The sequence below is a fragment of the Pseudorasbora parva genome, chromosome 8, assembly GCF_024679245.1.
Source record: "Pseudorasbora parva isolate DD20220531a chromosome 8, ASM2467924v1, whole genome shotgun sequence".
Taxonomy (NCBI): domain Eukaryota; kingdom Metazoa; phylum Chordata; class Actinopteri; order Cypriniformes; family Gobionidae; genus Pseudorasbora; species Pseudorasbora parva.
The window spans coordinates 19088501-19100950 of NC_090179.1; the positions used below are offsets into that span (position 1 = coordinate 19088501).

A 12450-nucleotide genomic window follows, 5' to 3' on the forward strand; every position below is an offset into this window, starting at 1 on the left:
TTCATTTTATTTTGCTCATCTCATTTATTGAAACATTTTCATTAATTGAACAGGAAAACAGTCTGTAGTAACAGATAGTTTAACAGACAATTTAATCAGTTTGATTAACAATCAAAAATCCAGACGTAACCAAGAACCAAACCCAAGAATCAAAATAAACAAAAAAGAAGAACAATTCAGTAATTTTGAACAGCAACAAAAAATATTCAGACTGTTGCTCTAGTTAGAAGCAATAGTCTTGTCGATCCAGGAGCGCTGTGTGGAGATACGAGCGTAGACTACTGGGAAACGAGTGTCACAATTGCTGATGCCCCAGGACACAGACCCCACCAGAGTCCAGACCCCTGACCTCTCACACACCAGAGGACCACCAGAATCACCCTGTGGGAAACACACAGACACACATTTGAGATTGAAACAGCAGCAACATTCTAATGTGTTTGTCTTGATCTGTCTTCACATACCATGCAAGATGAGGATCCAGAGGCTCCAGCACAGATCATGTTATCAGTGATTGAGTTCTGACCCCAGACCAGTCTGCACACAGAAGTACTAATGATGGGCAGACCTGTCTGCTGCAGGATTAGAGGACTCACTAAAAAAAGACAAGAAAACATCAGACAGGATGTTTGAGTCAAATGTGTGTGTGTGGGGTGGGGGGTGGGGGACCCAAGTATTATACAAGAGTAATTTTTAAACTTGGTCTTTTTCTAACGGGTCTCTCTCTATCTTACTTGTGGTGGAAGTTGCGCCCCATCCAGTGGTGAAGCAGCGGGTTCCAGGCAGGATGTTGATGGTTGAAGGAGCCAGACACACAGGAGAGATACGGGGAGTGAAGACAACTGGAGATGAAAGTTTCAGCAATGCAATGTCATTGTTGGCAGTCCTGCTGCTAAAGAGTGGATGGGTGATGACCTGCACATGTAAAAAGGACAGAAAAATATGGTCAATTGAGATGTATATATTTTTTATACACAATATTGTTTAGATTATAGTTAAGATGTTTGCTTTCCCATGCTGAATTGTCTATGTGTTTACATTTTTTACCTAAATTGAGCATTTCAACAAAAAAATTATATTGAGTTTAGCCAACTCAACTGGTCTATTTTTTAAAGTTCATTAAACATCATTACCTTGGAAACCAGTTTGACCTGGATGGGTTCAACATTGGAGCCACGATCATGTTCTCCAAGAACAACACGGTGATAGCCGACTCTAAAAAGAGAATGGTAAAGACAGAACTAACTGTAAAAAAAGACCAACAGCATCAAATAAGCTCTGTAGTTCCCTTTCAGTCGGTCACGTTCGACGTACGTCAGAACTGAGCCGACGAATTGGGATCTGCCCTCAGAGACCTATCCACTTCGAGTGTATAAAAACGAGCCAATCGGAGATTGGCATGTGATCCACACATTCCACGCTCCGCCCCGCAGCGCGGGTATAAATAGGAAGTGGAATGGTAGATCAAATGCTTTTCAACTTCGGAGCCGAACAGTTCAGTACTGTTTCCACGAAGAGTGTTTAAAGACTGAGTCTTGGAGAGAAGGAAGGAACTGCCAGTGCGGGTGTATAGCGCTTCTCAGCGAGAGACCGACCATTGTTGCAATCGTTTGCATTCACTAAAAGAGCTTCCATTGTTGGTTCGCTGGGCGTTTTCCCTTTGATTGTCACACGCAGGCTTGCACTGTGGACTGCGTGCTGACCGCGGTCATCTCCCTGAGTGCTTCAGCACAACTAAAAGAGCAGTTTTCCATCCTAAAAGAGCAACACGGTTTGACCCTGCGTCTTTTTCAAGATGTCATTCAAACCGTGCATTCCTGGAATGCAACTGTTTCCTGTCCTCATTGACGGCCACGATCGCATGTGAAATTGCGATCGTGGGTGATTCATGTTCTCGCAGAAGAACATGGTCACGTCGGCGCGTTGTTCGTCTCACCCTTTCTCATAAAAGGCTTGAGTGTTCAGCGCGCCGTGTGCCGTCGAGCGGCCGGCTGACAGCGGTGGTTGTCACAGCAACCGACGCGCGTCAGTCGGTGCTCTAGATGCGCGGCCTAGACTATGAAACCTCAGATGGGGTCGAGTCCCTTCGCCTATCCCCCGATCTAGTTCATATTCTGGTGTTACTGGAAAAAGGACTACTTTGGCTGATAAGCGCTGGTGGCCTGAGGATTACAGTGGGAATTCCCCGCCGGGTAAACCACTACGGGCCCCCACTCCTCTATCGCATCAAAAGCATGCTGAGACTCTGTTCGTGGGTGGTACGGATTCTCTCATGAGAACATGACCACGTCAGGGCATTGTTCGCCTTGCCTTCTTCATTGAGGCTTGAGCGTTCAGTGCGCTGTGTGCCGTTCTGACGGCCACGTTCACTGTCTCACATGCCTGCTTGTAGTGAGAGATGGAATCGCTGGTCCTGGAAGAAAAAAGGGCTTAGCGTTTCATTTTTTGCTCTGGCAGAGGACAGATGTCAATTACTGCATCGGAGAGAGGGAAATATGGAGGGTCAACAGGGCCAAAAATGAGACAAAAAAAAAAAAAAAAAAGTATCATTGTTTTCCCTCTCTCACTGCCCTCTGCCCTGCACGCACGAGGGTAGTTCCAGCCCAGGGGTTGTGCAGGAACTGCGTGCGGTGTTGGACCTCGCCCTACGGGCGATGAAAATCACTGCACGCTCCCTGGGTCAGGCGATGTCCACACTAGTGGTCCAGGAACAGGGGGCTAACCCGGCAGATATGCATAAGGAAGGCCTGTCTGTCGGGCTGGCCTCCTCGGCGACGCCATCGAGAACTTGGCCCAGCAGTTCTTGGTGGCCCAGAAGCAGGCGGAGGCGTTGCACCAGGGTGCCGACGACGAGCTGCTCGGTCGTCGGTCGCGGCGCCTCTGCCGGCTTGTCGCCGAGGGCATCCCCTCCTGCGTCCGCCTCCACCTGCTAGAGCCGAGCAGCAGCCTCCACTGGAGGAGCAGGGTTCCGGGCGCGAGAGAGGCGCCCAACCCGTCCAGGGCCCCGCTAACCGGCAGGCAAGTGCAAGGGGACGCGGCCCTGAGACGGACAGGCTGGGGAGAACAGGAGCTGCTCGGGGGAGGTGATATTCGTATCCCTCCCCCACCCCCCCGGAGGAGGACCGGGGGGCCCTGACTGGTTAACGTTCTGCCACTGGCTCTCCGGAGTCCAGCGGTACCCACATATCCAGAGCAGTTTCCTCTCTCTCTGGGCCTCAGAGGGCCAGGTTGGAAGTGTGCGACGCCCCCGGGCCTTGCTACTTCCTTCCTCCCCTCTCTCGCCAGGGGGCAGTAGTGTGGGCATCGAGACCGCCCCTGGGCCTTCTCACCCACACTCTGCCCCAACCTGGAGTACTCGGACAACACTCCGGGCCGCCTTCGGGCCTCCCGAGTAGGGTCTGAGTGCCCCACCCCCCTGCCTTCGGGCAGCAGGCAGCAGAGTGGGCTTCGAGGACGCCTCCGGGCCTTCTCACCCACTCTCTGCCCCTCCTGGGAAGACTCAGACAACACTCCGGGCCGCCCACGGGCCTCCCGAGTCGGGTCTGAGCATCCCACCTCTCTGCCTTCGGGCAGCGAGCAGTCGAGCGGGCTCCGAGGACACCTCCGGGCCTTCTCACCCGCTCCCTGCCCGCACCAGGAGTGCTCGCGCGACACTCCGGGCCGCCTCCGGGCCTCCCGAGTCGAGCCAGAGCTCTCCGTTGCGCTGCCCCACCCCGGGCATGTCTGTGGTACCTTTGGTCCCGATGGTACGGTCCCTGGGAGCGTGGCTACAGCTCCCTCGACCGTCCCGTTGGCTCATCCGTACCATCAGACTCGGCTACGCGATTCAGTTCGCGCGCCGGCCACCCAAGTACAGCGGCGTCCTCTTCACCTCAGTGCGAAGCAGCGACGCTCAAGTCTTGCGGTCAGAGATCGAGGTCCTACTGGCGAAGGACGCGATCGAGCCGGTTCCTCCAGCCGAGATGAAGACAGGGTTCTACAGTCCCTACTTCATCGTGCCCAAGAAAGGGGGTGGGCTACGGCCAATCCTGGACCTGCGCGTCCTGAATCGGGCCCTGCACAAGCTCCCGTTCCGGATGTTAACGCAAGAATGCATTTTTCAATGCATCCGTCCCCAGGATTGGTTCGCAGCGATCGAACTGAAGGACGCGTACTTCCATGTCTCCATTCTCCCTCGGCACAGACCGTTCCTACGCTTTGCGTTCGAGGGAAGGGCATATCAGTACAAGGTCCTGCCCTTCGGGCTGTCCCTGTCGCCCCGCGTCTTTACGAAGATCGCGGAGGCAGCCATTGTTCCACTCCGAGAACGCAGCGTTCGCATTCTCAACTATCTCGACGACTGGCTTATCCTCGCCCAGTCTCGGGAGCAGTTGTGCGAACACAGGGACATGGTGCTCAGTCACCTCAGCCTGTTGGGCCTTCGGGTCAACCGAGAGAAGAGCAAGCTCTGTCCTACTCAGAGAATCTCTTACCTCGGTATGGAGCTGGATTCGGTCAGCCAGACTGCGCGCCTCACGGAGGAGCGAGTCAGGTCGGTGTTGAACTGCTTGAATATGTTCAAAGGCAGAACAGCGGTCCCACTGAAACTTTTTCAGAGGCTCCTGGGGCATATGGCATCTGCAGCCGCGGTGACGCCGCTCGGATTGCTTCATATGAGACCGCTCCAACACTGGCTTCATGGCCGAGTCCCGAGGTGGGCGTGGCGGAGCGGCCAGTACCGGGTCTCAGTGACTCTGCCGCCAAACCTTCAGTCCATGGTCAGACACGACGTTTCTCCGGGCCGGGGTGCCCTTAGAACAAGTGTCCAGGTACGTGTGCTGTTCACGGATGCCTCATCCACGGGCTGGGGGGCCACGTACAACGGGCATGCAGTTGCGGGTCTGTGGACGGAACCGCAATTGCATTGGCATATCAGTTGCCTCGAGTTGCTAGCAGTACACTTGGCACTGCGCCGCCTCAAGGGGCTGCTACGTGGCAAGCATGTACTGGTCCATACGGACAGCATGGCGGCCGTTGCGTACATCAACCGTCAGGGTGGTCTACGCTCCCGTCGCATGTTCCAACTCGCCCGCCACCTGCTCCTGTGGAGTCAGAAGCAGCTGAGGTCGCTTCGGGCCATTCATGTCCCTGGTGCGCTCAACCAGACAGCCGACGAGCTCTCTCGGCAGCCAGCACCTTCGGGAGAGTGGCGACTCCACCCCCAGGCGGTCCAGCTGATATGGGACCAGTTCGGAGCCGCTCAGGTAGACCTGTTGCCTCTCCGGACTCGACCCATTGCCAGTGGTACTATTCCCTGACCGGGGGTACCCTCGGCACAGATGCACTGGCGCACAGCTGGCCCCGGGACCTACGCAAGTATGCGTTTCCCCCAGTGAGCCTTCTTGCACAGACTCTGTGCAAAGTCAGGGAGGACGAGGAGCAGGTCTTGCTAGTTGCGCCGTACTGGCCCAACCGGACCTGGTTCCCAGAACTTACTCTCCTCGCGACAGCCCCTCCTTGGCCCATTCCCCTGAGGAAGAACCTTCTTTCTCAGGGACGGGGCACTCTATGGCACCCGCGTCCAGACCTCTGGAATCTTCATGTCTGGTCCCTGGACGGGACGCGGAGGTTCTAGATGGACTACCACAAGCAGTCGTAGATACCATCTCTTCAGCTAGAGCCCCCTCTACGAGGCGCCTCTATGTACTGAAGTGGAACCTGTTCGTTGAGTGGTGCTCTTCCCGCCGGGAAGACCCCCGAAGGTGTTCGATTGGTGTCGTGCTTTCCTTCCTGCTAGACGGGTTGGAGCGAAGGCTGTCTCCCTCCACCCTCAAAGTGTACGTCGCCGCAATAGCGGCGTATCACGACGCAGTAGAAGGTAAGTCCGTCGGAAAGCACGACCTAATCGTCAGGTTCCTCAGAGGTGCGAGGAGACTAAATCCTCCTCGTCCATCCTCGATACCCTCTTGGGACTTGGCTCTAGTGCTCAGAGCACTTCAGAGCCCTCCCTTCGAGCCGCTGGAGTCATTGAGATTAAAATCCTGTCAATGAGGACAGTGCTCTTGACTGCTTTGGCCTCGATCAAGAGGGTAGGGGACCTGCACGCACTTTCGGTCAGCGAATCGTGCCTAGAGTTCGGGCCTGGTAACTCTCACGTTGTCCTGAGACCCCGGCCTGGATACGTGCCCAAGGTTCCTACCACTCCTTTCCGGGACCAGGTGGTGAACCTGCAAGCGCTGCCTTCGGAGGAGGCAGACCCAGCCCTGGCTTTGTTGTGTCCGGTCCGCGCTCTTCGCGCTTACATTGACCGGACCCAAAGCTTTCGGACCTCAGAGCAACTCTTCGTCTGTTACGTTGGCCAGCAGAAGGGAAAGGCTGTCTCCAAGCAGAGGTTAGCCCACTGGATAGTGGTTGCTATAGTCTTGGCTTACCAGTCCCAAGACGTGCCTTGCCCGTTCGGTGTAAGAGCACACTCCACTAGGAGTGTTGCTTCTTCCTGGGCGCTGGCTCAAGGCGCCTCGCTGACAGACATTTGTAGAGCTGCGGGCTGGGCGACACCTAACACGTTTGCTAGGTTTTATAGCTTACGTGTAGAGCCGGTATCTTCCCGCATCCTCGCCCCTGGTGACCAGGAGCGCTAAGTGCCCGTTCTAAGTGTCGGCTTGCAACGCCACTCCCGCCCTCTGGGCCGGACACGTGCGTTTATTGTCTCCAGTTGTGTTCCCCGGGAAACCGGCTAACCCTGTCGAGCTCCTCCGTCACCCCATGCGGTGTTAGACGTTGCGGACCGTCTGACGCTAGGCCTGCACCCGTATGCTTGTGGAACGTGGTTGTAGGCTGGGTTCCATATGTAGCGGTTCCCTCACGGCAACCCCATATGTGTATTCGTCCACGGTATCAGCTACCCTTCGGGCTAGCCCCGTGTCTTTCCCTCGACAGAGCCCGCTCTGTTGTCTCTGGGCGTGTTCTTTCCCCCCTACAATTAGGTTGGAACCACCCCAGAGACTGCCATATGTTGCACTACCCTGCCAGGTTAGTCCTTATGTGTATTCCGCCACCACCCCTTCTCTGAAGGACGTGGCCCCGCAGCGTACCTCTTCCGAGAGGGCACGCTTCCCAGCGGTCTATGGTCACTCTAAGTGGGTCTTGCAGAAACAGCAGTGACTGACCTCCCTGCTTGGAGCCCTGACTTCCGTACCATGCTAGACGGACCAGTGCGCTCAAGCAGGACGCTGGAAGGGCCAGCATCCTGGCGTTTTCCAAAGGGATCCCAATTCGTCGGTTCAGTTCTGACGTACGTCGAACGTGACCGACTGAAAGGGAACGTCTCGGTTACGTATGTAACCCTCGTTCCCTGAAGGAGGGAACGGAGACGTACGTCCCGTCGCCAGGAGCTGTGCTTCAGCTAGGAGCCCAGTCACGGATTCGGCTCCTCAGTTGAAAAAAGCATTTGATCTACCATTCCACTTCCTATTTATACCCGCGCTGCGGGGCGGAGCGTGGAATGTGTGGATCACATGCCAATCTCCGATTGGCTCGTTTTTATACACTCAAAGTGGATAGGTCTCTGAGGGCAGATCCCAATTCGTCGGTTCAGTTCTGACGTACATCTCCGTTCCCTCCTTCAGGGAACGAGGGTTACATACGTAACCGAGACGTTTGTGACATTTGTCAGACTGAAGACTCTTACACAACACTGCAGTAAGCAGCAGTGAGAACCCAGTTCTGGTTGATCAGGGATCCACTGCAGAAGTGGAATCCGTTGGGAAGCTGTTTCAGAGGTAAAAGCATTGAAAACATTACAATACTTATTGAACAAATCAGGCAAATGCATGTTAAAAGCCCGCCAATACACAGTTACCTGGAGAGAGACCTGCCAGGGCCAAGAACCAGAGATGGCATTCTGTCCGTTCACAATCTTGCTGCCAATCGTCTGTGGCCTAATCGCAGGCACTCCACAACCTGTTGATAAAGAACTGAAGTTCATGACACAAAAATGAAGCTCTTTATGTAGGTTTTGCATTTTTGTGAATAAATATTCACCCATCACTTTTCTTGCAACCTTCTAAAGGAGACACTTACCCAGAGCAGAGGCCACCAAGGCAAAGCAGGTGATGGTGAAGATCATGATGTAGATGAGTTTATAATGTCTCAGTGTTGTACCTGTCGGTTCTCTCTATTGCTTTTATATCATGAAAAGCAGCTGCTAAATGTGGGACGTGATCGAGGTCCACCCAACAGGTCCAGTGAGCTCACAGTCAGTCGGGGAATGTTGAGATCTGTTGTTGCTTTAGAGACATTCTGTATCTCCATTGTTCGGAGAGCCTTACATGCAAAGATGATGAATTCTTTTACTATATGAAAGGGTTTATGACTTCTACATCCTTGAAATGCATCATGATTTTATCTCTGTTTATTTTGTTAAATGTTTTGAGTGGGAAGGTTTTGTTGTTTCTGCTGGTAAATGTTATCATGCAAAGTGCATTCTTTAATAAAGATATTCCTAAAAGTGTAAACCTGTAATGTTAAATAATCCCATATAATCTGCAAAAGTTTGATAGGTTTTGATGAGTTTTAGAAGATTTCAAATGTTTAAAAATCAAGTAACACTTTATTTGTATTGTCCAAAGTGGACTTTCTTAATAGCGAAGGAACTTTGCAACTTCATCTCAAATAAAAGTCATTAGAGTATTAAACTGTCTGTGTACAATCCTTTCATCATTTACTAATTTTAGATGATATTTTTAAAAAAGCTGATCATTAAAGTTGAATCAAAGGTAGCCTTTGACTTCCATGGTAAGGAAAAAACTAATATGGAAGCTGATTGTTACTGTCAACTGGTTACCAACATTCTTTAAAACATTTTCATACCATAACAGAAGAAAGAAACTCCTGAAGTTTGAAAATATCACTATAATTTTTGCTAACACGTTATTTTGATGGTCCCGAGACATTAGACTATAAAATATAAAATGTGGGACGTTTCTGGAGAGGCGAACAGATCGACCTGCGCCTCTCTGAACTGTCTCCAGATCAGCTGGACCAGCTAGGGGTGGAGTTGCCACTCTCTCAGAAGTGCAGTTTGTGAGAGCTTGTCAGCCACACGGTTGAGCAGACCGAAGACATGAATGGTCCAAAGTGACCAAGTGAGCAGCATTCCCATAAACTTGGTAGGCCTTACCTCTTAGATCAGAAGAATACCTAAAGGCCTGTGAGGGGAGACCAGGGTTCCCCCTGTAGGTGGAGTAAGGGCACAGTTGCATAGCAATGTCATCTGTGAGAGGGGTAGATCTAGGCAGATCTAGGGGTAGATCTAGGCAGAGGCACAGGGACACTGCCCCTTATGAGATCTCGAGTCTTGATTGCAACTCCAAGATGGTCAACCTTCCACAATGTGTGAATGCCTCATCCACAAACAATGCCTGGATGTGTCAAACACCCAGACATGCTATATTATGCTCATGACAGTGACTCGGTAACTGGTAACTTCCACATCCAGAAATGAACAGATAGAATGCCATCTTGAAAAAGAAGCAAGCTAGGTAGCTTCAGCCCTGGCTTGGCAGAACACTTACCACTTACACTTAGGAAGTTGGTTCCTTTGAAGTCGACGGTCAATTAATTTTCTCAACTTCGATGGAAACCTTCCTTTCCTCCCATTTTCAGCAACATTAGCTCTCAAACTACTTTCAAACTTCCCGCGGATCAGAGACACGATCACTTGAGAGAACTGAGAGAGAGAGAGTGCTCCAGCTCAACACTCTGAGAGGACTCACATGCATTATACTCAACTCAAAGCAACCCATGTAAATATAAATTTGCTTTTTATTAAGATTTGTACCCCTGTTTTATGTGATCCCCTTACACCCCCTTACTTTAGTGCATATGATTGGATATTTGTTCAAATCAGCGCATAGACTCACAGGCACAATTAGAAAGAGCTGAAATAAACTGAGAGGAATATTTCAAACAGAGAGAAATGGAAATGCAAAACCAAAAAAAAAAAAAACGCAATTCACCAGCGCGTATTGAACTGTGTGTAGCGCGTATTGAACCGTGTGTGCCGTACTGAACGGTTCAATATTATATTGAGTATTGTGACATCCCTAGTATCCACATATGATTGTTATTGTTGCCGCTCACAGAAAATAGTCACTTTTATGGTCAGATCTAGCTACAAGCTCTCATAAGTATTTTTAAATACTTTAATTAATATTCTAATACTTCCAAAAGTTTATTCTTCGTGGCCAGAAAGATAACCTTCCTGGAGATTTGATAATAAAGAATGAAACTTGAGAGTTAATAAGAGATTGTACTGTTCGTTTGTTAAATGAACGGATCATATGAATTTCTTTAATTCTTTAAAAGTTATTCTGTAAAGATTGAATACGCGCACACACACACACACACACACACACACACACACACACACACACACACACACACACACACACACACACACACACACACACACACGTTGGTCTATGTGGTTTACAGGGACTCTTCATAGGCGTAATGGTTTTTTATACTGTACAAACCATATTTTCTATCCCCTTACACTGCCCCTGCCCCTAAACCTACCCATCACAGGAAACATTCTGCATTTTTACTTTCTCAAAAAATCATCATTTAGTATGTTTTTAAGGCCATTTGAATTATGAGGACATTTGATATGTCCTCATAAACCACATTTATAGTGTAATACCCATGTAGTTATACAAATTTGTGTCCTCATAAACCACATAAACAGGCTCTCTCTCACACACACACACACACACACACACACACACACACACACACACACACATATATATATATATATATATATATATATATATATATATATATATATATATATATATATTAGGGGTGTAACGATACGCGTATTCGTATTGAACCGTTCTGAACCGAGGCTTTCGGTTCGGTACGTGGTACGCATTATGTACCGAACGGTTCTTGGACTAATTAATTAGATTTGGAAAATAAAAAAGTGTGTGAAATATAATAATATGCGTTGAACAAGGTAGCCCAATAACCAAAACGACATAACAGCCAATGCCCCTGACACCGCCGAAGTGAAAGAAAAAAAAAACACCAAATATGTTTTAGGCTGCTCAGTCAGGTGCTCGCTTACTCAGTAGGGTACACACTGAATGCTCGTGGCAAAATGGCTATTGCGTTTAACAAACTAGAAATACGTAGACGATCCTCCAATAACCAACTAGTCTGGTGTTTGGGTGAACTTTGGATTCTTTGTAAGCTTTGATGGTGTTGGCAAGAGTGATGGATTCAAAAACAACGGTATGTCGCATTTGCTGATGGTACAGCAGCGGGAATAATTCATGTCAATCAACTCATTTACGCCGACAACAAGACGATAAAAAGAAGAAACAGCCACAAACTATCCCACAAACTATCCCCGCAGCATTTAGACAGACATTTCCAACTTTTTCAAATGGCAAAAGACATCACCGCGGCGAGTGGTCCATTTATAGCCGCGGATATGAGACCTAACGCCCGTTCCACACACACTCCGTCTGCAGTGCATGTGCGTTGCGTATTTTTCCCGTCCCCATGTTAACGGATTACAGTTTTCACACTGCACGCGGATGCGGTCCGTCAGTCCGTTCCAGGAGCGTTGCGTCTGCAGCAGTGCACGGATCGTTTTCGTACCGAGTCTATTTTTTGCTGCGCTGCACTGCTGCATTAAAGTGATAGAACATTGTTCGCATTAAAATAAACATGTACTGACGCGAAAATCTAGTAATTTCACCACAGATGCATATCATTTAAAATATACTCTTGTTTCAAAGTCAACACATGGCTTTTTTTCTCTCAAGTAAAGCAACAAAACGACACCTTACCTGGCATTTAGGTTAAAAAAAAAAGTGCCATAATGGAGAGCACTCGTACTTTCTTGGAGGTGAAAAGCAAAGTTCTTTTTTACCTGCAGGATTTCTTTTAAAAGGGTGTAAAAACGAAAGATAAGACGAGAGTCGGCTGTTTTAGTATAGACTATTGTAAGTTTCTAATTTAAAATGTTTGTGATTTAAGGCTATAAACTATGTTTAAATGTTTTGCCACTTGTGTGAGCTAAATCTAAAGTATATAAATATGAATAAATTAATTTAATAAAATGTTGTTTAAATGTAGTAGGCTACGTAACCTGACTTCTATTAAAGAGTAAACAAAGATAATTGGAATTCTGACGAGGCATGTTCAGTAAAAACTTTTGGATTTTAAATAAAAAACAATGAATCAATGCTGTGTTTGTGGTATGCAACAGCGAATCAGTTGCGGACTGCAAACGCAGCATATGTGGAAGCAATACAGGGTGTGGGGCTCCTGCAACGCACACCGCACACGCTAATGTAAAGAGATGCGCTGCGTCCCAATTCCCCTACTTATACTACGTCCTAAAAGTATGTACTCTTTTTGTGAAGAAAAAGTATATACTTTTGAGTGTGTAGC

The 12450-nt window shown here is 49.2% G+C and overlaps 1 protein-coding gene across 1 annotated transcript; it reads right to left on the reverse strand.

The window, feature by feature from the left end:
• Positions 1-219: 219 nt before the first annotated feature.
• On the reverse strand, positions 220-8107 carry LOC137084505 (chymotrypsin-like protease CTRL-1). The gene is made up of 7 exons (XM_067450779.1): positions 8062-8107; positions 7841-7941; positions 7670-7749; positions 1134-1215; positions 735-915; positions 465-595; positions 220-381 (listed from the first exon to the last, which is right to left on the reverse strand). Exons 1-7 carry the CDS (start codon positions 8105-8107, stop codon positions 220-222), a joined length of 783 nt encoding a protein of 260 aa, XP_067306880.1.
• Between the last annotated feature and the right edge of the window lie 4343 nt (positions 8108-12450).

Bases quoted from the DNA above. Each gene is read 5' to 3' on its own strand.
- LOC137084505 (XM_067450779.1), bottom strand. From the start codon at position 8,107: ATGATCTTCACCATCACCTGCTTTGCCTTGGTGGCCTCTGCTCTGG. The intron at 7,942-8,061 runs GTAAGTGTCTCC...CTTTATCAACAG, and splicing joins CTTGGTGGCCTCTGCTCTGG to GTTGTGGAGTGCCTGCGATT. The intron at 1,216-7,669 runs GTAAGAGTCTTC...TTCTCTTTTTAG, and splicing joins GCTGCTTACTGCAGTGTTGT to AGTCGGCTATCACCGTGTTG.